General features: G+C 38.7%; 2 protein-coding genes and 1 pseudogene across 7 annotated transcripts in view; 1 reads left to right on the forward strand and 2 right to left on the reverse strand.

Annotated features, from left to right (window-relative positions):
* Positions 1 to 626: 626 nt before the first annotated feature.
* LOC119913034 (butyrophilin-like protein 2) lies at positions 627 to 7,776 on the reverse strand. Of its 2 annotated transcripts, none has more exons than XM_038732351.1 (7): positions 7,606 to 7,776; positions 6,356 to 6,697; positions 6,180 to 6,224; positions 3,474 to 3,578; positions 3,069 to 3,113; positions 1,990 to 2,034; positions 627 to 801 (listed from the first exon to the last, which is right to left on the reverse strand). In XM_038732351.1, the coding sequence occupies exons 1-7, from the start codon at positions 7,655 to 7,657 to the stop codon at positions 731 to 733; spliced, it is 705 nt and encodes a 234-aa protein (XP_038588279.1). In that variant the 5' UTR covers positions 7,658 to 7,776; the 3' UTR covers positions 627 to 730. The 2 variants fall into 2 exon arrangements, with proteins under 2 accessions (XP_038588279.1, XP_038588280.1); XM_038732352.1 differs by having other exon boundaries at positions 1,990 to 2,031; positions 7,606 to 7,775.
* Positions 7,777 to 9,436: 1,660 nt separating this feature from the next.
* LOC119913000 lies at positions 9,437 to 25,860 on the reverse strand (annotated as a pseudogene).
* LOC119912991 (broad substrate specificity ATP-binding cassette transporter ABCG2-like) overlaps positions 15,988 to 27,506 on the forward strand; it is a 42,235-nt gene continuing 30,716 nt past the window's right edge. For 2 of the 5 annotated variants that reach the window (XM_038732296.1, XM_038732293.1), the window contains exon 1: positions 15,988 to 16,201. The gene's annotated coding sequence lies outside the window, so the exon portion shown is untranslated. Of the gene's footprint in view, positions 16,202 to 21,092; positions 21,165 to 22,594; positions 22,708 to 27,506 lie in introns of those variants that run through there. The other 3 variants (XM_038732297.1, XM_038732294.1, XM_038732295.1) reach the window with 2 other exon arrangements.

Below are 27,506 nucleotides of genomic sequence, written 5' to 3' on the forward strand. Positions count from 1 at the left end.
TTAAAAAAGAAACATTAAACATTAAAAATAAAATAAATAAACAAAACAGTAAGCGTGTGTGTATGTGTTAAAAAAATAAAAAATAAATAAATAAAAAATAATTAAAAATAAAATAAATAAACAGTAAGCGTGTGTTTGTTTGTTTGTGTATGTGTTATATAAAATTAAAAAATTAAAAATTAAATAAATAAAAAAACGGTAAGTGTGTGTATATATTAAAAGACAAAAAAAATTATTTAATTTAATTAATTGATAAAAAAATAATAAAAGAAGTCAGTGTCAAATGTAAAAATAGAACAATTACTAAAATATCAAATGATGTTGTTGTCCTCACTTCATGGCATGAGGAGACATATTTTGCAGCAATTATTTCGTATTTGGGCATTTCTCCCAGTAAATAGGGGAGTTTTCACACTACTCAATGCTGCCACCTTGTGACCAAAGTCTGCCATCACATGTATGACAATTTTTGTTCGCACCAGAACAATAATTTGTTAAAAGACAAATATTTTGGGTTATACCAGGAGGTCAGGTGCTTATTTGAATTAAGCTAATTAATTAATTAATTAATTAAGTCCTGGGTCACCATGAGACCCGAGGTATGCACGGAGTATTTTTTATGAACCAGGATGTTTTACTTTTAATTATTTGAATATTTGGATGGACTAAAAGCGTATTTTTTGTTTGGTAGGTAGGTCAAAGAACCAGGAGTTATCACCAGGTACTAGTTTCATTTTCTGCCATAGGAAAACCTTCCTGAAGGCCGTCTTCGTTGCTTGTTGCGTCGTCTCTCTTTTTTTCCTGCACATGTAAATATAACACACAGTTATTAGTCAGTGCTTTCCAAGGCTCATGAGCATTTTCTGATCTTTGTCCACTCTGGTCAACACATCTTTATATACATTTATATAAGTTAAGCTCTGTTGCAGTTATGATTAAAGAGTAGCCTTCAACACAATCTCCTGCAGCAAGATTTGAAAAGTGTGATTATTTAATCAACCCAGCAGAGAAATCAACATTGAGTAATGAAACTTTTTGTAAATGACAATGAGAAACTACATGTAAAGTAGTTTGTCCCAGATCAACCTGACATCAAACAGACAGCCGGATAATGAGAAACGTAAGACAAGCTTCTGATTGGTACCGCAGAAAGACTAGATGGAAGCGGTCATGCAGATTTATCCTTTTTTTTAAACAGCAGGGTCACAACAGCACATTCACAGTTAGTAAGGTTACATCAGGTCAGCACAGAGCAGTCAGAAGTTTAGTCAAGAGTTTAATTATATTCTTTATACATTATGAACTTTCCTAGAAACATTTATGACCCACATTTAATTATATCTGTACAGATAATTATTTAATTCTAAATAATTACTTTTTAACTAGATCATTTTTAATGCCTATGAAAATCTTTTAAATTCTGATGAATTAATAACCCAAATAAAAAATCTGTTGTAAAGCATAAGCGATCGTCTAGGGTGCAAAATCAGGGGGCGCGTTTTGTGTGCGGTGTCCACTGGGACAAACCATATTTGGAAGTTCAACTTCCGTCACATCTTGTCAGGTCTGCGGGCTGCAGCTGGATATACTTGGACTCAGCAGGGATTTCATTAAATTGCCACCTGCATCTGATTTTTGTGTTTCCCTTTACATAAATTAAGATCTTTCCACCATAAATTGGTGCAGTCATTTCACCAGAATGCAGGAAATGAAATGAAGGCTGGCCCTGCTTTCACCCATCTTTTGAAAAATGTTTACAAATACTTGAGTTAACAACTGTACAGGTGATTAGGGTAGTCACTAATCACTAATCAACTGTTCATACCACCTTTAAAAAGTAAAAATAATCTGAAACATACAGGAGTGATATCAGCCTCTTAGCCTGATTTTATCCTAACAATATATAATAATAAAGGTTCCTTGATATTATTGTTAATCTCATTTTAGTTGAAACTGCTACTAATGATCACTTAGAGAGAGGTCTCTCACCTTGTCTCACGTCCTCAGTAGGAGATGAAGAGGAATCGGCTGCTGCTGGGTAATGATGATATATATAATGTTATATGACATTGTAGCTATAATGCTGATTAATTTATGTTGCTGATAATAATTTATGTTCTAGCCTACAATATAAATATGAGTCAAGCTAGATATTCCTCGCTGAGTGTCTTCAATCTGGTCTCTCAACCAATTTATTCAGCCAATTTTATTGTAGTTATGATAATACTTGCTTAGAAATAAAACATTGCAAACAAAAGCAAACATTTGATTACAGGCTTTTCGAGGGCCCTCCCTAATTGGGGCCCCGGATAGTCAGTCCCCCACTACCACAACCACCTCACTACAACACCCTGATCAGAGCTACAGAAGATACCTGTTTCTTATGTCTAAATTGCAAATATATTTTACTCTTCTTTTAAAATGTGTTTAATTTAGAAACAACTGATATACTTATCAGAAACTCAATAGTTAAATAAACTATGACTAAGTAACTAAGTAAGTCTTTCCCACTGATGGAAGGCAACCGGTCGAGGCAGATGGCCGCCCACCCTGAGCCATGGTTCTGCTCGAGGTTTCTGCCTCTTAAAGGAAGTTTTTCCTTGCCTCTGTCGCCTAGTGCTGCTCTTGGTGGGAACTGTTGGGCTTCTGTAAATATCATCATAGAGTACGGTCTAGACCTGCTCTTTTATGAAAAGCGCTGTGAGATAACTGTTGTTGTGATTTGGCGCTATATAAATAAAATTGAATTGAATTGAATTAAAGATCGTAAGTTTTATTTACATATGTGTGAACAATATATGAATATTGCATCAGGTTTTGTAAATATAATCATTCCCCTTGTAAATAAATGTAATGTGATATGAACACAAAGAAGAAATAAATGTTATACTAAAAAGACAACATTTAGGAGATGCCCAATTGTTTTACACAGACCGCTGAAGCTTCATATGAGCTTTAGATAAACTTTTGATAAAGAAGCTGAAACTCATTATAAAGCTTCATAAAGCTGAGGGGAGCTGCAGATTTGATTATCAGGTAAGTAAACAGAAGTCAAGATATTTACTTACCGTCACCATCAGTCAGACTTCCTTCATTGCGTTCTGTCTTTTTCTCTGTTGAAAAATGTTGTTAAATTGTTATTGTGTCCATTGTGTTTAGGTGCTAAAATATTTTTAACACGTAATAAATTAGTAATGTTTTCTTTTATTTAATTTTAATTTTCAGTTCTATTTATGGATTGATTCATCTCTCCGCACTTTATTTAACTACCTTTATTATTTATTTGTTTTTGTGGGACAGGCAGCAGCTTATTTCAGCCTTCAAGTGAGCATCTGTATATTCCAGCGTTAAGGCTTACAGAACCTGTTACACTTCACATGTGGGCAGCTGACTATTGTTTTAAGACAGACTTTAAAATGTGAACCTTTACTTTTAAATAGGGAAAATGAAGAGAGGAGAAATGTGCTACTTACTTTTCTTCAGTAATACAGACACAACAACAACAACAACGACAGTGGCAACAAAAACAACGGCAGCAACAGTAATATTACTAATGCCAGCAGTGCCAGTGTCAGTACCTGAAAGAAAAGAGGAAAGATGTTCAGTTAAGACTTGTTTTTCACTGTGGGCTTTCAAAATAACATCAACACCTGCTGCTCCTGTTTCATGGTCACAAAGCAGACTTGCACAGACCGGCGACCATCCTGCCAGAACTGTTTGTTAATCTGTTTCATTGCACAACAGTTTTACTGTTTAGAAATGCATCCTGACATATAAGAACAATCAGCTCAGAAAAATACTGAACCAAAATTGGTTAATTTGAGTTGCAAAGTGCTTCACAGTTTCAAAATACACATAAAAATGTATTTGAGTAACAATTCAAAACTCTGATAACTGAGTTCTGAACACAACACTGACAAATTGAATTTGACATGTTGAACTTTGGCAAACAGTTATTTACTAGGGGCGTGACGACCTCACATTAAAGTGTGTAAAAAGCGAGACTTCACACGCTGTCAAGCCACACATTAATTTTCTCAAGCACTGAAATACAGATGTATAACTCATAAGATAGACTCAAGGAGTGAATCGACTCCGGCATATGCTGTGATTGTAATCAGTTGGACCCGTTGGAGCTTTGAGTCCAGGTGTGACAAGTGGTAACGTAGCTGGTAGAGTTTTGCAACATAAACATCTAAACACTGAAGCACAACTTAGCTCTGTTTGGGACTGTGAGTTTCAGAGCCGCTGAAGTTAACGTTTGTGGATCTGCAGTGAGATTTCTGCCTGATCAAAAGTGTTTCAGTTACTTTCGGTTTCACATACTGTCCCAAACTGTGTTGGTCAGAAGGTCTGAAGAGGATAACGTTACTACCAGCGGATTAATAACGTAATGCACAGCAGAGTGAAGGGCAGGTAGACTTCTTATCAAATGATGACGTCAGTGTGGTAATATTCTACCTTTTCTCTGGACATGTCTTGATTGACATGATATAATTTATCCTTAAGGTGAAAAGGTACCACAATCACATTTAAAGAGGTTACTTCCGCAAACAAAGACACAAAGACGAGGGAAGACTAAATCATGACTCAGCAAGGATATTAAATAAGTTGATCTACAGCAGAAACAGATCTGAAAGCAGCACAGAATGAGTGAGAGTTGCACTGACTTAAATTCTGTTACAGTTAGGCTACAGATTTTGAATCATCACCTGCTACCTGAATTTTGTGTTTCTCTTTATATAAATAAATTTTAAAGATCACCAAAAACTGGTGCAGAAAAATTCATCAGAATGCAGGAAATATAGATAAATGTTTAAGTAATTCAGCATTAAAGATTTCTTCAAAATGGTTTTAAAATCTCGTCTCGTCTCGTGGGTTAAGTGAATCGTCTCACCCCTATTATTTACACATCCAGCATTTACAGATCAAAATTATATTTCATGTGGAGTCGTGTTTGTGTCACCTTACAAATGAAAGTCAAATATTAACTCTCTTTTAGCTCCATTTTTGGTCTCCACCACCTCCTGGGGAAAACTAAGCTATGAGAGAGGTAAGAGTAAACCAGTAAATGTGCAGACAGACTGATGAACAATGAGCTAAAACCCAGTAGAGCCAAGGGGAGCTGCAGGTTTATTCATCAGTTAAGTATTTAAAGGTTCATCACTAACAGAGACACCTTTCCCAGTGTCAAATTGTCGTTTGACGTTATTATAAAATATGAACTAGTGACTGTAAGGACAGCTAGAGCTCAGTCTTAAACTGAGTTCAATCCTTAAATGTGACTCCAGTATAACACATAATGAACTCATTATCATCTGTGACACACCGATAAACGTAAAAACTGTCCTCAACACCCCAGCAGAAGGTGCTTTAACACCTGACTACTAAAAAAAGTTTTTATAGGAATGAAAGACAGATGACACGGGTGCTTTAATCTTGAGAAGCTGCAGAGCTGCAGTCTCTATTCATTCAACTCACACTGTAAATGTCCACCTAAACTGGGGCTTATTGTTGAACCTTTTCTCCCTCTCTCACCTGCTATTCACCGGTCTTGTGTAGAGTTTAGCGTGCATGCCGTGCTGCCGACAACTGCACGCAGGTTGCGGACAGTTCCTTGTGGGTCTATTTCAAGCTGCTGTTTAAAAAAGCTAAAATACTCTTTGTGCGGTTAATCAACGGTGATAAAAACACGTTAACACGTTATAAATGTGTAATGTTTTCTTTTCTTTAATTTTAATTTTCAATTCAATTTATGGATTGATTTATCTCTCCACACTTTATTTAACTATCTTTATTATTTACTTATTTTTGTGGGACAGGCAGCAGCTTATTTCAGCCTTCAACTTTTCTGCAGTTTATCAATGTGAAATGAGCATCTGTATCTTCCAGCGTCAAGTCCCGTGAGGTGCGGACAACTCGGCACAACACCAGTGAAGCTGGGGCTCCGTCTCTTCTGCCACTACACACACACTACGCCTACACATATGCACTGATGAGGGTTAGGATTACAATTTTGGATTTATTCAAGCACTTTGATGTTGAACACCCCCATATCGCCAAAATGGCATGATCCCTGTTTCACTGCGAAGCTTAGACTGTGAGATTGACAGTCGAATCCCGTCGAATCTTCGACTATTCGGGGTCAGTCCTACATAGAAGTCAAGATATTTACTTACTGCTGTCATTAGTCAGACTTCCTTCATCGCGTTCTGGCTTTTTCTCTGTTGAAAAATGTTGTTAAATTTTAATTGTGTTCATTGTGTTTAAGTGCTAAAATAGTTTTAACATGTTACAAATATTTTATATTTTCTTTTATTTCATTTGAATGTGTATCAGCTTTAGCTGTACTCACCAACAATGAGCATAACGTAGCCTTCTCTGAGCTGACTTCCCAGTTTGGGAACAAAGCAGGTGTAATTTCCTTCATCCTGTTCAGTGACGTTGGTCAGTTTTAGTGAAATGTTTCCTCTGGACATTTCATCACGGAAGAGAGATGTTCTACCTTTAAAATTTTTCTCCTGATCAGCTAGATAGTCCGTCCTATGTCTATAGAGGTGCACAATGCCTTCATGGTATTTCCACTCCACCGTTAGAGTCGTCATGTCAAATGGGGGCTCCAGGTGACATGGCAGAATGACATCTTCACCAACAACTACTTTAACTGGTTCATGTGAGCCAATCACAGCAGACTCTCCTGTGGAAACAAACATCGCATTTAGACTTCATGTTGCAACATCATTAAGCAAATTGTTCCTGAAGTTAATTAAAACTAGGAGGCTGAGCAACAGCTGTTCCTAACTGACCATTCGCTAAGCCACGCCCCCCACTGTTACTGTTACTAAGTCCCACATTATCACAGGGCTGCCACTGTCTATAACTGCACTCCCTGGAGAAATATTGTCTAAATTTTGGAAAAAGGAAGAAGTGTTCTCAGAAAGGAGACCATATATTACTTAGTATTTGGTTTGATTTCATTATCACTACTAATTTAATGCATATAATCATTTTTAATTATTTAGACTGTCATGGAGGAGTTCATTTAATCATATGTGTTAATACTGAGGAAATACATTTTGTCCTTCATCCCAGCTGCTTATCCGGGTTGCTGGGGCGGAAAGTCAAGATAATCAGTGAGAGTCGGTGTCTGAAGTCCACCAGCTTGTTTATCTAAAGAGCCGCAGGCGGGACAGCCGACCAGGAAATACATTCACAGGATATAGTGTGGCATTTAAAAGCAAAGTTATGTCACTTTGTGAAGAGGAACTGTTTGAGATTTTTGACTTTTGCAAGACGTGTATGTGAAAGGCTATGATGTTACATAACTATATGATAACTCGGATTCAGCAATCCAATAAACAATTCAAAGGAGTCTGAACGATGTTTAAAAAATTAATTAATAAAAGTAGCTGGAGTGCAACCTTAATTTGAATTCATGTATTAGATGTGCACGAATCTGGTTTATTAATGAGAAAGACCAGATGATTTTTAACAGGAGGGCCTGCCTTTTTAATGAACAAACACTGTAAGCCTATACCGTTTACCTGATGTGAGAATAACCTACCTGGAGAAATAAACCCTGTTATTAATGTAACAAAAACTTACCTGCAGCGTCCACCAGAGAGAGAGAGGTCATGAAAACGAGAAACAACTTCATTATGGAGATAATTTAACTCTTCATGACAGAATATAAGATGAAATACGGATCATTTTAAAACACACATCTGACACGCTGGCAACTAATTTACTTTCTGTTTCTCCTTGATTGCTTCACCTCTAGGGTGTGGTGAGGCAGGAAGTACAGGCTTCACACGTTTTTAACTTTTACGTTTACGTTTTTTAGTCAACTCGACGTTTTCTGCAATGATTTGTGATCCTAATGTCTCCTCTAGTAGAGGAAAGATGAACCTAAAGGAGTTTTGTTTTGACTAAACCAAAACCAGCCTTCAATATCTGCAATGTGAATCTACATTTATTCACAGCTGGATAATACTAACTTATAGTATGCAGTTCACGTTCATGCAGTTTATGTGAAAGAGGGATTTTAATCAAGCAACATCATCAGAACAATACGAGAAATAATGTTCAATGAATTGAAATGTGAACAATACCATCGCTTAATCACAATAGAATAAGAAGCTGCAGAAAGTAAGGCTATAAATAAGTGTGACAATTATTATGTAGCCTACAGTGTGTCTATAATTCTTTTTTCTTGAAGGAAGCGGAAGATGGTGACACATGACTCACAAACCGTTACCAGACAGGATTAAAATCACTGACAGTGCAGGAAAACAAGAGGGGTGGTTTCCTAATGAGGTTTAGGACAGTTCCTGCTGCCAAATAGAGACTGAAATGTGTCATTTCAATCATGGGAGATTAGCAGCAGTGTGTTCTTAAAAAAAAAAAATAGAGGGTTTAGTTTTTATTTCCAGTTATCGTCATAAAGTCTCCTCATGTTGCTCTGAGCTGCTGTGATAGAAGAACTGTAGAACAACATCAACACAAAACATCAAATCTTGTTTTGAATGAAAGAAACTAAAACATCACTGGGCTTACCTCAGGAACACGTGGCTCCAGGATGCACTATGGGAAGAAGGCAAGTGTGATGCTTTGGGCAATGTTCTGCTGGGAGACCTTTGGTCCTGCCATTCATGTGGATGTTACTTTACCGACTACGTAAACATGATTGAGGACCATGTACTCCCTTTCATGATTCCCTGATGGCAGTGGGTCAGGACTGTTTTGGCAGCAAAAGGGGACTTAAACAGTATTAAACATGTAGTCACTTGAGGAGTGACCCAGTGTTTCCCCTCCTGCAGTGTAAGTAGCCTGTGCAGCGTAAACATACTGTCTCAGATTTCCATCCTTTTAAGATGCATTTTCAGCCTTAAGATGCTTTAAAATGTATTTTTCCATGACTGTAACTAAGTGTATGTACTCAAGTGAACTTATAAGTTTAGTTTTGAGGTACTTGAGTATTTCCATTTTACTCCTATTCAAATATATTTATCTCACATTTATAGTTACTTACTTAGCAGAATATTATTCGTACATATATAAGAAGCTTTTAAAACCGGTGGTGGAGTGTATCTTATTTGGGGCGTCAGTGAAATTTGAACATCACACACACAGTCCTGTTGAAGCAGATTAGTCTTTAACTCTCAATAAATGATCCTTTAAAATGTTTTTTCATCTTTGAGTGTTATTTTCAAAAGTAAAAAATATACCGTTTGATGTTTAAGACTAATTTAGGCAAAATAATTTACCTAACCCTGCAAGATGCAGTCAGTATGTGAGTAAATTTAAGTTTAAAACTGGATATCAAAATGTGAATGTGGATATTGTGTAAGAAAAAAAAAAAAAAAAAAAAAGTGAAGCATAAGATGTAGATGCTTTCAGAATTTTTAAAACTGAGTAAATAATAAAAAAGAGAGAAATCCATAGCAATAAATATAAAATTTAACAGTGTATTTAAAAATAAATTTAAATGCAGCATGTTTCCAGCGCTCTGATGTTCCTCCCTTTACTAAAACATACATTAACATGACAGTAACAGATGTTAACAAGAGGCAAGATGGTTTAAGCAACAAAACTCAAAGACGATCACATCAAATCCAGAATACTCCAAATACATACACATCCAACTTTCAATTCATAGAAATAATATAAAACTTTACAAATACAATCTTTTTCAGACACATACATCAGGCCAGTCAGCACACACTTCCATAATGTTCCTCCCTTTACTAAAACACATAACATGACTTTAAGCAAACTCAAAGACGATCACATCAAATCCAGAATAATCCAAAGACAACATGAACATCAAAATCCAACTTTCCTGTTTTGGTGACTAAAAACTCCGGTGGCAAGTAAAAAAAACAAAAAACACTTCATCTGCAGACCTGAGATCAGATCACTGGACTACTTGTCCAATCAGCTTGACTCGTTTTTACATCAGCGCTTCAGTCAAACTCCATGATGTCAGTATAGTTTTATCAGCCGACAATAACCACGCTGTGAAGAGCTGATGAAAACTCAAGTTTACTTTACCTGCATCTTCAGCTGAATTTTATACACTTCCCTTCATAGAATCCACAGGATCGCTCCGATTCTCCGCTGTTTCTGGACTCTGGGTCGAGGTCTGTTGTCTGATTTCTTCCTGACCTCTCAGAGTTTTCTTCCTGTTGTCTCTCTGCTTGTTCTTGGGTCTCTTGTCTGATATTTGTGTGTTCATCTGTCTTCTTTCTAAGTGAACTGGCTGAATTGTCTTGCAGTTTTTCATTCTTTGGTTTCTCCATCTCCTTTAATGTTTTAATAACTTCTTCCTTTTCGTTTGCTTCTTTAGTTTTCCTCTGCGTCATGATGCTCTCCTTCTTATTCAGTCCCTCCAGATGTGCCTCCAACTTTTGCAGCCGTTTCTGAAGTTCTGCCTTCTTCTTCTCCAGATCATTCTTGGTGTCTAAAAGAAGTTTGACAGCTTCACTTTCATCTTTCTCTGCTTCTTCTTTCTTGTCTTCCTCCCTGTTCAGTGACCGCAGCTTCCTCTCAGTCTCCTCTGTCTGTCTCTCTACCTCTTCCAGCTGCACATTTAGTTCCTTAATCTGCTTCTCCTTCAATTTCTTCTTCCCTTCAATCCAAGAACATCTTCTTTTGAAATATTCCTGTTCCTTTCTCATAAGTTGTTCTTCTCTTTGTCCATTTCAGTCAGTGTCTCTCTTTCTGCCATCAGCTGTTCACCATTTGTTTCTTCCTGAGCTTGTTTTCTCACCTGTAGACTTTATTTTCTGCTCTTCCTCTTCTGTCTGCAGATTTTTCACTGCCTGTCCTTCCATCAGCTGCTCTGTGTTTTCACCTACAGGTTTCGCCTCCTCATTGTTAATAGTCTCCATTTCTTCTGCTAGTTGTTCTCTGTCAGTTTCTCTTTCCATCAGTGACTCCTGTTCTGCATTATTTCCTATAGAGTTGCTATTCATCTCTCTCCCTTTCTGTTTTTGTTCATCCTCGTGGTGCTTCTTGTTTCCTGTGTGCAGAAACAATTAACAGTGTTTACATGACATTTCTCTGTGCTCTGATCCTGTGTTGCTTTTCTAAAAATGTCTGATGCTAATGAGGAAAGAGCTGCAAAAGCAAAGCAGAGATGTGAAGAACAGATTTTGTCACATCCAAATTCTAAAAAAAAAAAAAACAACTAGTATCATAAGGTCATTTCAAACTTTTTTTAAACGAGAACCACAAATTCTCACAAAAAGTGAACTGAGTGAACTGATGTTTCAAAACTATGTACTCATTGATGTTAATAAAGTAAGACTAAAATGTATTTACATAAAGGATGAATAGACAGTTTTCTATTTAAAAAGGTTTCTGAATTACTGGTTTTATTTTGTCTCCATAACCACACGACAACAAAGACCACTGCAAGAATCAACATGATGCCAACAACCAAACCCATGATTGTAGGAGCAGATGAACTGGAGCTAGAATCAGACCAGCCTGGGAAGAAATCATCTGAAATCATAAAACACGGAACAGAAATGCATTAATATATAAAATACTAGCATGGCAAACCGTCTGAGACAGAGATCAAACCTCCAACCTTCTAGTTAGTGGACAACTACTCTACCTGCTGAGCCACAGGTACCCCATTCACAGTTGTAAAAGCATAGAAAGTGAATGTTTGATCATTTTAATTTATTTTCTAACCTGGAACCTGGATGTGAGTCTCTCTGGTCTGGTTGATGTCCTTCTGTTGGACTCTACAAGTGAAGCTGTTGCTGTGCCTCTTCTCCACAGTCACTCTGCCGCTGACAGTATAGAGGTCATCAGGACCTCTGAATGTCTCTGTAGGTCCAGCAGAGAGGAGGTTTCCCTCACCGTCCAGCCAAAACACCTCAGGCTCTGGATACCAGCCTGCAGACTCACACTGTAACACCACACTGCTGCTGTTTTTGGACTTTTGGATACCAGGTGAGGAGACGGCACCTAAAGATGACGGAGTTAAATAGTTTCTAGAAGTTAAACTGTGTGTTTATCTGCTCTGAGGTAACCTGATAACATTAGCATGCTTGTCTAACTAGCTTACTACCCACTGAAGTAACGTATGCAAAGGATACATTACAAAAAGCTCCATTCAGGACTGGCATATCTAATGCTACTATAATGTGACACCTGTCTGATGTCAATCTTTTAGCCACATTAGGTGCATAGTTTAAGGAATGGCATAGTGACAAGTGAGTCCCAACGAGGCTCTTTTAAGTGAATAGGACGATCTAAACCAACGTGGTACCAAATGACATCTGTACTGGTGAGTTCACTGTTGCTTTACCTCGTTCGTGCTTGTGAAATATCCACATGTCCGCGTCTTGTAACATAATAAATAAGATCTCTCTATGTTTCTCTGCAAAATGTTAAAATGGGTTGCCAAATATACCTGGGCAGCTGTTAAAATAGCTGTGTGGCCTGCCCAAATAAAGTCTATATGTGGAAAACACAGATTTCTTTCTTGCAACAAATAAGAATATGACTTAGGCAGCGACCAGCAGAGTGAAGAAGAAGTTATACTAAATGCGGAGTCAGCTCTCTGAAAGGAACGGAGCCATTAGACCTGCCTCCTTTTAAAGAGCCACATTTCATCACTAGATGACGATGTTGGTCTGCCAATGGGTACCACTTGGTCCAGACTGAAATGTCTATACTGGATGGAATGTATGAAATGTGGTTCAGACGATCAAGGTCACGTTAAGGGTGAATTGTATTAATTCTGGTGATCCCCTTTCTTCTAATGTCAAAATTTTAATTTGCCAGATACCTGCAAAACTAATGACATTTCCATCGGCTGTACTGTGTTCAGTGATTTTTCCACTGCAGTCCTTTGGCAGATCTCGCTTCATTCTGAGCATCTTTGCATGCTGACATTAGCATTTAGCTCAAAGCCACTGTGCCAAAAAAATAAATAAAAACAAATACAGGACTATGAACACACTCAGAGTATTTGGAGCTAAAATTGACTCACATTTGTGATAAAAGTGAACCGCTGAATGAATCATTGATTGAAACCGGGATCAGCCAGAAAACAAGTACATAATGCTCGTAGCTTCTTCTGTAATTATGATCAAGCTGCTCTTGGGCTAAAACAGTTGAGTGCTGAAGTTGCACCAGTCAACTCCCAGTATTGCACTGTGTAAAGCTACGTTCACGCTGAAGGCCTTAATGCTCAGTTGTTTTCTCAAATGTCTTTTCATAGCGTTCATTACAGTTTCTGGCACTTTACAGCACATATGAGCCCTAGAACTCTCTACTGTTTCCACCTGGATGAGTAGTTTAGATAGTAGTTTTAATTATGACATTGTATGGAGTGATTAATCCTACTCTTTATTCCAGCTAGCACAGAGTTGTGACAACAGTCGCTCTAGAGCAGGGGTCGGCAACCTTGGCCATTCTGGTAAGCCTGCAGTTATGATGGTGAAAGCAGACAAATCTGTTATCCATTAATCCCCTAAGATCTTTTTTTTGGATTTTAAACCCATAGCTATCTTAGGAGAACAGGCAACCCACTTAAGACACTGACATTGAGTTTAGCGTCAGGATGTAGCTTGATGACGCACATTTTAGTTGACGAAGTGTAATAAATTTTTTATTTGATGTACATGCTTTTACTTCTACGATGACTTTAGGCCTACAACAATGAAAAACGTAAATATAAAAGAAGTTATTCATTAAAATATGTTGACAAATTTCGGGAGCCACTAGAGACGGGCTAAACAGCGGCTCTAGAGCAGGGGTCTGCAACTTGTGACGTCGGAGTCACATGAATTCTGTTCTGACTGTCCAGACTGAGGCCTCATTTCAAAACATTTTACCTGTATATGAAGTGGCCCAAAGCCAAAACTGGAAAAGATCAGATTTGGGTCACTTTGGCCTGCAGTCTGAGTACAGCCTTTAATAAAAAGTTATCACACTGAAGACAAAATACGCCACATGACATACCTACAACAAGCTGAACAGTAGAGTCTGTTCTCAGTTCTGGGACGAAGCATCTGTATCTTCCCTCATCAGAGAGTTTAACTTTAGAGAGTTTCAGTGAAATGTTCCCGTTCTTCAGTTCATCACTAAACAGTGACGTTCTTCCCTTGTAGGATCCATGTTTTTTTACTCTCTAGCTCCACACCCTGTCTCCACACGAGGACATATCTGGGGTCCAGGTCAGGTCTTTCCCACACAGAGGCATATCAAAAGCATCCATAACAGGGTCCAGGTAACACGGCAAAGTGATGTCCTCACCGACCATTGCCACTGTTGGCGAAGATGGACCAATCACCTTAGACTGAGCTGAAAATAAATTGTTTTAGTCTGTAATTTTCTGCAGAGTTTATTTATAAACAGCCATACAGTGTCAATTAGATCACATACTGTATTTCCAATACAGCGTCTATAGACTAACATGTGGTGTTTGTAATTTACCTCTACATGAGTGAATCAGGACAACAGTGTGGAATACCAGGACAGTGAAGGTACCAGAGTTCAGGGACTGACTGACCTTCACATGAAGCATCCTGCAATTCTGAAAATAGAAATGAATGAAGAGAAATAGTAATGAGGATGTCTCAAACTGCAGCTGTAAAAACAGTTAAATATAATTATTTCATTATGCTTTAAATCTGTGATTTGAACACTACCTTGCCAAAATCTCACACACATACAGTATATATATACACATCCATCCATCATCAACTGCTTTTCCTGCGTACAGGGTCGCGAAGGGCTGGAGCCAGTCCCAGCTGACATTGGGCGAAAGGCGGGGTCCACCCTGGACAGGTCGGCAGTCCATCGCAGGGCCACACCTAGACAAACAACCACTCACACTCACACCTAAGGACAATTTAGAGCCACCAATCAACCTAGTCCGCATGTCTTTGGATGGTGGGAGGAAGCTAGAGCACCCAGAGAGTACCCAAAAAGACACGGGGAGAACATGTAAACACCACACAGAAAGGCCTGGGATGACTGATGTAAAAGTGAGTACACCCCTCACATTTTTATAAATATTTGATTATATCTTTTCATGATGTAAAGTAGTGAGTGTAAAGCCTTGAACACCAAAGTCACACAATAAGCTGGCAGCGGTAACGTTAGAATTGTTGTTTTTGTCAATGGCTTTAAAGAGAGAGCGATATGACAGCTATTTCTGGTTGAACAAAGGAACTGTAAAGGAGAATACATTTCTTCATCGGGAGAAAGGTAAGCTACTCGACAAGATTGCCAGTATTTATTGCCTTAATGACGTCAGATTTCACAAGTTCACACACGTACATACATTCCTACATAAATATATTGACTTTTATAATAGTTTGTTTATACAAGGTCTGACAGGGAGTTTAAATTCTCGGGATCTCACATTTTCTTCTTGATAAATTAATTTGTCTTATGTTCTTGAGAAATCAACTAATTTTTTAGTTGGTAAAATGTCATAACAGTAAAATAAATAGATATTTTTAAATGATGTCTTTATTCTACCAACAGTCTGAAACCCAAAAGATATATGTTGAAGCTGTTTTTGTCACACTGCCTGTCTGATCGGTCTGGTTTAGGTCTCTGTGAGCTTTGCTTATTGGTCTGTTCAGTATCTGTTATTTAGTCTGTTATGTTTAGATTAATTTTTGCCTGTTCTGTGTTTTGGGATCCTCTGTTGTTTGATTCTTGTCTTGTGTTTTGGAAACTGTCTGCCTGGTGTTAATTATTTACTGTATATCTGTTTATAGGTATTCATGTTTCTGTTGGGATTTGTCTGTGTCTTTGTTAATAGCTCTGTTAGTTTGTGCCTGTTTGGTATCTGTCTGTTTTTCTGTCAGTTCATCACCCTGCCTGCCTGTGTCTGTCTGCTGTCATTATTAGTATCACCTGTTTGTGCTCCCACCCTCCTCATTAGCCAGTGCTTAAATGTTTGGATGGATGGAGTGAGTGAGTGCATCCACTGCCGTGTGTCTTGCTTGCCTGTTTCTGGATAATCCTTTTGTTCCGTCTTCCCCTGGATTATTTGTTTATGCTGCTCTGTTCACTACCTCTGTTTTGGATTACCTTTATTGTATTCTGGACTCTGCTGTACTCAGAAACTGTACCTGTTCTGCCTCTGTGTCCTGCGCTTGGGACCTAAAACCTGTTCCTGCCTGCACACACGACAAACCCTTACAGTTTTAGAATGAAGGTAGGATTTATTACTGTTACCTATTGTACTATTTGTACGTTATTTTCTATACATGTGGTACGCATTATTTTGCCAATGGGTTGTTTCCTGTCATTAAATGACTGTACCAAAGTAGTAAAAAAAGATTTATCCTTTAAAATTTGAGTAAAATATTACAAATGAAAATGTTTAATGGCTTTACCAGTTTAAATTGTTTAAGTTTGAAAATATAAAAAATAAACTCTTTAAATAAGTTTGTCTGAACGTTACCCTCAGGCAACATTGTACCATTGTGGAAAAGAGAGCGAGCACACAAAGTTTAAAACCATGCCGAAAATCAAGACAGAGTTAAATTCCATTTCATTATGTGTTACATTTAAATGTGAGTAGTAAACAGAGGCAAGCTTTGCGCGCTCCCGCGAACCCTTGTCCCTAGAATACATTTCTTGATTAAACACTCTATGGGATATTTAACAATGCCATGCGTTAATGCCGTCGTCCATGTGACCTGCTGTATCCATGCAAAATCCGGATCCAAACTGTGTCTGCAGAGCGTCCTTTCCGTAGTTCAAAAGGCACTCTATTATACCCCTCTAAGGATATGTGTTTGATTGCGTTAGGAGTCGGTCTCCCAACGATATGTCGACCTATGAAAATATTGTACATCCAGGGTAGTTGATAAAGCCCACTTCGTCTGCTTGATCCAGGTTTCCACCATTAGCTTTGGTGAGTTTTACATGTGTGTACAGAAACGTATTGTTTAGATCCAGGTAGTCCCCTGTACTAGCTGGAATGAAAAATTCAAGGGGTGCAGAGTCTGATAGCTGCTAGAGGAGGGAATTCGACGTAGATGCATTTCTCAATACTTGTTAATGGCCACATAAACAGGTCTAGCTCCGACTTAACACACTCTTGTGACGGGCTATGTACCAACGACATTCTTGTTTTTTTTGTCGTCTTGCTTCCCCTTGTTTGTTCTAGTCTTAGTATGGGTCTTATTTGTTGTTCGGCTACGCCTCTTTAGTGGGGAACTCCTTTTTTTCCCCCGGAGGTCGTTTTATTGGTCGGGGGGCCACGGCCGCTATACCCGACCCCTCTTGACTTCTATTCATGACGTTAGTAATAACATCTGTAGCTATATGTTTAGCAGCTGTCTTTAAATGAGGGGCAACAAATGTAAATCCTTTCTTGAGCAATGGTAATGCTAATCTAAAGAGACCCCCTAACCCTGAACCATACTGAGCACCGAGCCCGCTGTATCCTGGTAAATCACCACCCGCTTGGGCTGTATAATATGCAACGTACTTGTCCGCATTGTGAGCATATGGATGGTACATGTTTACTCCTTGTCTAATTTTACGGGTCGAAAGTGTAGCTTTATGATCACTTTGCCGTACGGATATGTTGATTCTGATCTGTCTTGACAGAAATCTCGATACTATCAATGTGTGTTTTGCAGAGCCTCAGATAGTGTGGTCTGTCATAAGTATTTGATCATATGGTTGTAAGGCCCCGATGTATGTACTATTCTTAAGAGGGACGTAACCATCCCCTACTGTTGATCAACAATATCTGTATAAACAATTATATACAACCCTACATTAACATCAGCAGGATGTGGTGCCAAATACGGCATCTGTGTCAAAACTGTTAGTTTGTGGTTGAGATCTAAATGTTACAATTCCCTCGTGAGTTTTAAAAGCCGCTCCGGGGATAAATCCCAACATTTGTGCAAGTTTTCCTTGAAACGTTAATTCTATGTCTCTCGTTGGTAAAATAATTACTTGTTGTTGTAATCAAGCTCAATGTGACCCATGTCATTTTCCGATAAACAACTGTTTAGTTCAGCTATTGTCTGACATTTTTGTATAGATGGATTTTTATGAGTTGCTGTGCAGGGTGACAAAACCTCTATCCATTTATACGTGTGTTTGTAATCTGCTAAGGTAGCTGAATGACCTGTTTTTCCAAAATCCACGAGTTAAATTTATCCGACCCATTTGACTAACACCATGTTGTCACGGTAAGTGGTGTAGTGAAGCAGGTTGGAGGACCCAAACGCAGGACACGAAGGCTAGCAGGTGCAGTTCAGTGAAGGGGTTTTAATATAAACAAAAGGTGAGCACACTTACAAACTGAGTGGCTGAAGACAGAAATCCAACAGAACAGAAATCCAAAATGAGCAGGGGAAACCGGGAGACACGACGAGTGAGGCTGACTACACAAGAAACACACACAGCAACTCAGGGTGACAACATACAAAGACAAGACAGACACCAGGCATATATACACACAGGGACTAACGAGCAGGGCAGGAGCAACACAGGTGAAGGACATGAGATTAACGAGGCAGAGAGAGACCGTGAGCAGAGGGAAATAGAGAGACTGACATGCAGGCAGAGTGACAACCGGGGGAACAGACTGAACACTTAACATGAACTAAGGTACAGGACTGGGAACAAGGACAAAGAACTAAAATGCAGGAACAAGAGTTAAGGCAGTGACTAAGAAACAATATAACAAGTAGACTACCAAAGCAATATCAAAACAACACAGGACTACGAGCTAGAACACCAGACAAGACATAAACACTAAGGACAAGGAAACGAGAAGAACAGGTAAACAAAAGGACACCAGAAACAAATGGCAAAAACTACAACTCATGACCCATGTCCCGGACTTGTCTTTTCTTTCTAGATAAAATCTTTCCTATTTTAAATGTTTTGTTTTTATCTATAATAACTTTTTGCATCTCTTGCTCATAAAAGCTTCCCTGTAATATTTCGCCGTCATAGTCTTTTAACCTGTAAACAGGAGGGTCCCTTGACACGAGTAGAGTAGATTTCACATCTGCATATTTATCCGCTGTCATTTGCACCATGGTACGCCATCCCGAGGTCATTCATCTAACACATTCTGTCTGTTTGTCAAATCTAGAACAACATGGTGTCCTATCTGTGTAACATATCGTATTGTTAACAGCTTCACACAACAGGGCTCTCATCTTATACATGATGTATCTCTTTTTGAAATGGTTTAGTAGACTAGACACATTCACTATTGTTTTTAGTGTTGTTCCCCCTTCCAGATGTCCAGAGATTCATTGACTACTGTGCTCACACTGTCCTCCACTCTAACTGCCCGTTTAAGCGAAGCAATGAGAAAAGGGTTCATCAGCCATATCTGTAGAGCACCTGCAGCAACGTCTCGAATACTGCATTCACATGTTGGCACTAACCCAAGACCGCGTAGGACGTACTTTTGAGCATCAGCGAAATTTTTGTTAAAAAGCTTCTGCTTAATTTCTCTCTAATGTCCTTTGATATAAAAGAAGGGCAGATTGTCAATGCATGTGTGAGGTTGTTTTCTGCACCATTCGTCTGTATAAGAGCAATACACACACATTTGTATAGCTTTTTGTTGCAGTATATCGTATAAATAATAAGCTACGGTTACCGGTACTTCACTGGGGTAACAGACATGACAAGGGTTACCGAACACTAGACGAAAGACAAGACAGACCCCCAAAACCCAACAGACCAAAATAACACTAACTAAACACAAAAGTGCAACACCAAGGATGGCCAACCGGCAGAGCGTGACAACTATAACCCCAATCTTTTTTTTATTATTAATACTTTTTTTAATTATTAGTTTTTCATTAAATAGTTTTATTAATTAAATTATTTTTTTAATTTAGTTTTTGATTTATTAGTTTATGATAAAAAAATGTATTAATCAAAAATGTATTCGCGTGCACGACTGTTACCCGCATCATGAAAGGCCAAAGGCCAGCAACGCGCGTGCACATGCTTTGCTTTATTTACTACTTAGCACCTCTTTAAAGGTGTAGACAGGCCCCCGAAGCCCCCTACCATTACCATAACCCTCAGAAATGTTAGTACCTAAACCTCAGTCACAGACTTTATGCGTGTCAACTCTACAGCTGTGCATATCGGCCTCACGGCTGATGTGCTAGCAGGTAGGGTTAGCATCCTTTGTTTTGCTGGGACGTATACTGATGCTGAAGGGTACCTTTAGCATAAAATATTTACCCTTTGTCACGCTGTCTGAAAGCGTCAGTTATGACTCATTGAGATGACAACGTGTTGCATATACACACGCAGCCTGGATGCGTGTGAATATTATATTGTGCGTATCCTACATACAAAAAGGCAGCAGAAAAGCGATTCATAATGGGAAATTACATAATGTAACACTGCTATTTGTTTCCTCAAGGCCCTGCACAATGTTTTTAAAATAATGCATCATAATTCAGGATGTTTTGTGGGAGTGTACTAGGCCACAAATGGGTATGTTGCCCAGAGGCAACATCGTATGGATATATATGTAGGCCCTATACACGTAACGTTAAATGTAGCCTATAGTTTCTAGAAGTTGCAACTGCATTTCATTGTGCAATCCTGTATAATGGCAATAAAACTAAACTGTGTAACGGTACAGGTCGTTAAGATACATTTCATGCTCATGTGTGCAGATGAATTAAACTGTAAATCACGTTTCAACTTTTTTCCATAGTGGGTGTGTCTTTCACTGGAACGTTTGTTTTGCATGAGTTTAGTTTTCACTATCATTTGTAACAAAAATACCTTTTATAGCTAGTTTAAATTGTATCTTGGATCTTACTGAAACTGACATCATAAAGTGTTACCTTTAAATAAATGATTGTTTTGAATTAAGTAGGAATTAGTCCTTTTTTAAAAATCCATAAGTGACATAGACGTATAAAGGACTCAGTCACCCCAGCGTCCACTGATTTAATATAATGACCTGCAGGCTCTAAATGTCAGGTGTTGAAATAGGGACTGATGAAATCCACTACAATTAATTTTCTGTATACACTTTATACAACATTTATTAAAACGTCTACATACCTGTTTGTTTCTGCCAGTCTCCTGTAGGCGCTTCACGGTCAAAGTCTTGGAAAAAAACGCAGAAGAACTCATGTTACCTGCAATAAAAGGTGTGTTTACGTCAACTACAGAGGACAACTTTAACAAAGACTGTACTAATGCAAAAATCACTTACAATAAAAAGGGAAGCTCACATTAAATTCAGGCTGTTTTGTGTGGTGAAAGTGTTTTTTTTTTTTTATTTATATTTTTTTCCCTTCTAGAGTGATTTTAAGTAAGCTTATTATTGTACGTCGACTTACTTTAATTATAGAAGCAAAAAATAAAACAATTAGTTTCTGGGAAACGTAGTTTGGCTTCTTTACAGCAGGGGGAAGAGCTTCACAGTAAATGTGAATAAAAAGGATCAGAGAGACAAACTTTCTTCATTCGTTTTACCAGTGAAGGCAGAGCCACTGCAGCCTCCACATCGAAAAGACAGCCAATGCGATGCGTGTGTTTTAAAGCCATCACGGTAACATCGAGTCGCAGCAAATTTCAAAATAAAAGTGGGCTAATGCTGAACACAATGCAATTGGTGTGGCAGAAACGATTAAATAAAGAAATGCTGAAGACAACACAAGTATCTAAAGAAGGTATTACATTTTCACAGAATGCTTACTAAACTCAGACTGATGTAAAAAGAAAAGCTTCTTCATTTCACTTCAGTGATAACAGACCACCTCAAGGTGTCCCTCATTGAACATCAGAGATATCTGGTGTGGTGTTTTTTAACATTACAGCCCTGGAAAATGTCTAATATTTTCAGTGAATTCACCAAGATTTAAACTGATGTAAAAAGAGAACCTTCTTTTTCCCGTGGCTCATTTCATAGATTTTAATAGTTACAGCCCTTGAACATTTTTTATATTTTCAGTGAATTTGCAAAGATTCAAATTGAAAACCTCCTGTTTCCACTGACTCATTTCACTTCACAGTAATAACAGACCACCTCGGGGTGTATGAAGTTCAGAGATATCAGATGTAGTTTTTTTTTTTTTTTTAAATTACAGCCCTGGAAAATGTCTAATATTTTCACTGAATTTGCCAAGATTCAAATTGATTGAAGTGAAATGAGCCAGTGGAAACAGGAGATTTTCTTTTTGCATCAATCTGAAATCAGTAAATTCAGTGAAAATATTAGACATTTTTTGGTACTTTATCTTTTAAAACCTACATCAGATCGCTCTGATAGTGACCGAGGGTCAGCCTGAGTTGGTTTATCACTGTGAATTTAATTTCACTGTGAAAATGGATACATTCTTTAGATACTTGTGTTGTCTTCAGCATGTATTTATTTATTCATTCAATCGTTTCTGCCACACCGATTGCATTATGTTTAGCAGGAGCTCACTTTTATTTTGCAATTTGCTGCGACACGATGTTACCGTAATGGCTAGAAAAAACACGCATCACGAGGGCTGGCTTGACTGCAGTGCAGAGTCGGACTATCCTATCTTGGCTCACTGCGCATGTTGCGTAGGGCCCCGCATAGTAAGCAGAGCCCCGCCTCACTGTCTATACAGTTAAAAGAAAGGATGAAGAGGTAACTATGTTTCTGGGCGCGATAAGAGGAAAAACTCAATGAGAGTGACCTGCAGGAACAGCAGTCAGGTAAACTATTCTCTCCTCTCAACTTTGATGTCAGCAGAAAACAGTAATGTTAAGTTAATGTGCAGCTTGCTGTGAATGTCTCGGTCTGTCTGTGTTGCGGTTGTTTGCCAGACTTCGTCTCTGAAGTCTCTGAGTGAAACACAGCTATATATTACATTTGATAAACGGCGGTGTTTACAAACTGCAGCTGGGGAAAAAGAGAACCGCGTGGCACGTGAGCATGCTTTCATAAGCGCGTGCACAAATTAAACTCGCGCATTCTGGCGGCCACATCTGTGCCGACCAGAGGCGGAGCCAGATGTTGTAAACCTTCGGTGACCGAGGGGGGTCTGATCATAAACCTTTCATATCATCATAAACATGCAAAAAAGATTAAATGAATATCTTATTCTCTTTACTTCTGGCATCTGTGCTCCCCTTACTCTTCTATTCACTCCTTTCTTCTAAGCGCCTGTCCTGATACCTGTCCTTCCTCTTCCCTAGCTGACTCATCTGTGTGATAAAAATAGTCGCAGTCAAATCAGCTAACAGTATCTAGCCTGTAGTGATGAGTGCATGAAGCATTATGAAGCTTTGGGGCTTTAAGCTAAGCAAACACAGTTGCATCTGGTGGCGTGTAAAACTTCTAGCAGCACTTTTAGCGGAAACGCCACTATAACTCGTTGATACTAATAATTTTTATTTTATTAGTCTCATGTGTGCATTAAATCTAAAAGGGTTAATCCCAACGGTTGATATTTATGATATTCAGACATGTGATGTGATTGGACAGTGATTCATTGAACTAGCCTATTATTACTTTCGTTACATTAGTACAGGACATTTGAATATGGTGGAAAAGTTAATTGTGAGCACCAGAACCTAAAAGATCCGGGGCTTTTGACAAAACATTTGGGGCTTAAGCCCAATTAGCCACCCCCCAACTCCGCCTATGGTGCCGACCACTGTAGAAAATGCATGAATGTGATGACTCCTAGGTGCACATCATTTTAGTATCTGTCTCTCAGTCAAATCTGGACTAATGCAAGATGGAAAGCAGTGACTAATGACCACTGAAAATGTTGATTAGCAGGGCAGACAGGGCAATATGGATGCACATCTCTTAGTAAATAATAAGCATGGCGGAATTCTTCTTAGGGCCCCAGGGAGGTCAGGGCCGGCTCTGAGTGAGGGAGTGTCCGGCCAGTAAAGATGTGAATTTCTTTCTGTGCCCAAGTAAATAGATCTGATTTGTCTGGGGTCCCAAAGATTAAGGGGCATGGTTGAAGGTGTATCCCTATTATAATTGAAATTATGTTGAAGAAAACAGACCAAAAGTTGTGTAACCATGGATAAGGAAAAAACATGTGGCTCAAATGACAGCGTGGGTTAAGACATATTTCACACTTATCCTCTACTCCTGGGAAAATTGCAGATAATCTTGCTTTGGAGAGATGGACCCTGTGTACAACCTTGAAGTGAATCAGAAGACGTGCACAAAGTATTCAGTCTATCAATTACTTCTTGCCACCACTCCTCACTGAACTTGTTGTCCCAGTTCTTCCTCCCAATCACTCTTTGTTTTTGAGTTTGTGTAGTTACAAAGATCCAGAATACAGTTATAAATTTCTGAGACAATACCTCTTTGTTGTGACTTAAAGTCAAGCAATCTATCCCATGGGTGTTGAGGAGGTAAGGAGGGAAAATTTGAAAAACATTTTGAAACAAAGTGTAGAACTTGAAGGTACATAAAGAAATGAGCCACAGAGGTTCGCATCCTTGTCAGGCTTCAAGAGAAGAGATATTGATGCTTGAGTAAGTGTGGGAGGTAGCAAACCGTTTTCCAAAGATTCATTATACATTTGCAAAAGTAAAGGGGCCAATTTATCACAGAATTTCTTAAAAAACTCTACTGTAAATCCATCAGGACCAGGGGCTTTATTTGACTGCATTGCTTTGATAGAAAGTAGTAATTATTCCAAGGAAAGCGGAGCATCCAATTCCTTCACACAATCACAATCAATAGTAGGATTTTCAAGGTTATCCAGAAACTGATTCATCTTGGTGGTATTTGTTGGAAATTCTGATTTGTACAAAGCAGAGTAGAATGACTTAAATGACACATTAATTTCCTTAGGATCTGTGACAGGTATACCAGAAGAATTCTTAATTTGGGGTGTGAGACGTGAGGTGGATTGCCGTTTTAACTGGTGTGCCAATAAACGATTTGCTTTATCACGTGTTCATAAAAAGTACCACGAGTTAATAATATTCACTCTGCGCTTTTAGATGAAATTAGATCAAACTCTGTCTGGAGATCAAGATGCTTCTTAAATAGCTCTGGGGAGGGGTCAGATGCACATTCTTGATCAAGGTTACCGATAGCTAACAAAAGTTCTGATAGCCTTGTTTTTTATTGGAGTAGGAGGAGTACGAGATAATCTGTCTTCTGAGAAATGCTTTCAATGACTCCCAAAGCAATGAATGAGATGTAGCCTCATTCTGATTAAAAGAGAGAAACTCATCAATAGAATTGGAAATAAAATCACAAAATGATTTATCTGCCAGCAATAAATTATTACTATTATCTATAAAAAAAGTAATCAATTCTCGAGTAAGACTGATGTACCAGGGAGAAGAAAGAGAACTTTTTGGCTGAGGAATTACGATGCCTCCAAGGATCCACCAAACCACTCTGAGTCATGAAATCAGCAAAGGACCTGGACATAGATGATCAGGACATGTGCGGGGACTAGATCTGTCCAGCACTGGGTCAAACACACAATTCAGATCACCTCCAAATATTAACAAATGTGTGTTTAAATGAGGTATGCTGCTAAGTAATCTAGTGGCAAAATCAACATCATCAAAATTAGGTGTTGACAAGCAACACCTTGGTCTGCATTAATGTGCCTGCCACTATGAGATATCTGCCATTTTTATCTGCAATAACCTCACTAGATAGAAATTTAACTTTTTTACCAATTAAAATAGCAACTCCTCTGGCTTTGGAGTTAAAATTGGAGTGGTGGATCTGACCTACCCAGGAAGACCGGAGCCTGTGATGGTCCTTAAGTCCTGCAAAAACACAATGTCAGCACTAAGATCAGATGGGTAAAAACCCTGGATCTTTTACCAGGATTGCTGATACCTCGTATATTCCAAGTAAGAAAACAAATTGGTTTGCCCCCATTAGGATTCAAATTAACGTTAGCAGAACACATTTAGAGGAAATAAGAAAACTAGAAAGCCAGGGTGAGTTACCTCCCTAAATTCCCACCCATACACATACATAATCCCATGTACCCACACACGCACACCAAAATAAAGTCTCCATAAGGGAGACAGCAGTGCAAAACAGGGAAAAACTGTTGCCACAACAGTGACAACTCAGAGAATCACTTGAGCTAAACCTAAAAGACACTCCCACAGAGTCAATTGGCATTAAGTCTCAGCTTATACTGATATACCCCATAACATGTCGACCTAACAATCATAAGATATGAGTCAAGTTTGCAAACTACATTGCTCATCATAAGTAGACATATTATAAACATAACATTGGGCTAAAGTAGAGCGTTTTTACACCTCGATTTTAATTCACCAAAGAAATGATAAGGAGAGATGAAGGAATCTCAAGTTAACAAATAAATAGGCCTAACGTTAAATATATGAACACGGGATGTAAACAATATTCGAATGTAAACTGAAGGCAAAAAGGTAGGATATAACTGTAAGATGCCACTTGTAAATATTACCCAGTGTTCATCTTCTTGACATAAGCTTTAGCATCGTCTGCTAAGTCCTTCTGCACACCTCCATAGCTGATCCGCAGTCGGGCCGGGTAGAAAAGACCGTAGCGGACCCCCTCAACGCCTCGCAGGTGCTTCCTAACTTCATTGAATGCAGCCTTGGCTCGGGCTACCTTGGCAGTGTGATCGGGGAAAATGCAAATCCTCACATTCCCCGCACTGAACCGTTGGCCCTCTCCCGTCTGCACAATCAGTGTAGTAATGGAATCTGGCAATAAAGGGACGAGGTCGCTCATCTGGTCTGGGCCTCGGTAGTGTTAACAACCGTGTCTTCAGAAACACCAACGATTCTTATGTTTTGGCGGTGTGATCTGGATTCGAGGTCCTCACACTTGTTCTCCAACTTGGATAAATTGGATTGAATTAGGCGTTCATATTTGCACTTCAGATCAACGATGTCGTCAGTACATGACGAAAGGGACACCTCCACTTCCCCCACAGTACCTTTGAGTAAGGCTAACTCAGCATCCGCAGCTGCTTTATCATTTGCAAGCTGGGTTTTCACGGCTTGCAAGTCTGCTCTGATTGAAGATAGAGTTCGGTTTTAAAAGTCTCCACAATGTCTTGTCTCAAACATGTTAGCAGTTCGAGCTTCAAGGCGTCTGCATCGGTAACATTAGCTTGAGCGTCAGGCCTGGGTGAGGTTGAGCCGCAAGGTGGAGGTGAACCACCTGTAGCCGAGGGCTTCACCTCTGCTGCAGGGTTGTAGCACGAAGTTTACTGTTCCTTCCAGACATTGTAACTCTTTCAGTCTGAATGCTAACAAGCGCGGAAACAATAACGGTTTAGTCGAAAATCTGCGGGAGCCTCTAAACACACATGATTGGTTGCTCAGCAGCGCCCCCTTAAGTACACATTTGTGGTACATATACTTCTACACTTCTACATTTCAGAGTGAAATATGTATATAATTTTTTATTTACTACATTTATTTTGACAAATTTCAAAGATATACTTTTCATATTAACATTTTAGAAACAAAACATGTGATGAGTTTATAAAATGCGT

The sequence above is a fragment of the Micropterus salmoides genome, unplaced genomic scaffold (assembly GCF_014851395.1).
Source record: "Micropterus salmoides isolate LMB-PRFRI ecotype aquatic unplaced genomic scaffold, ASM1485139v1 Ms_hic_scaffold_2, whole genome shotgun sequence".
In the NCBI taxonomy this organism is placed as follows: Eukaryota; Metazoa; Chordata; class Actinopteri; order Centrarchiformes; family Centrarchidae; genus Micropterus; species Micropterus salmoides.

Coding starts and splice junctions, on each gene's coding strand:
- LOC119913034 (XM_038732351.1), bottom strand. CDS start 7,657: ATGAAGTTGTTTCTCGTTTTCATGACCTCTCTCTCTCTGGTGGACGCT. Junction 2,035..3,068: donor AAGTCTGACTGATGGTGACG/GTAAGTAAATAT, acceptor ATCATTACCCAG/CAGCAGCCGATTCCTCTTCA. Junction 802..1,989: donor TACTGAGGACGTGAGACAAG/GTGAGAGACCTC, acceptor TTACATGTGCAG/GAAAAAAAGAGAGACGACGC.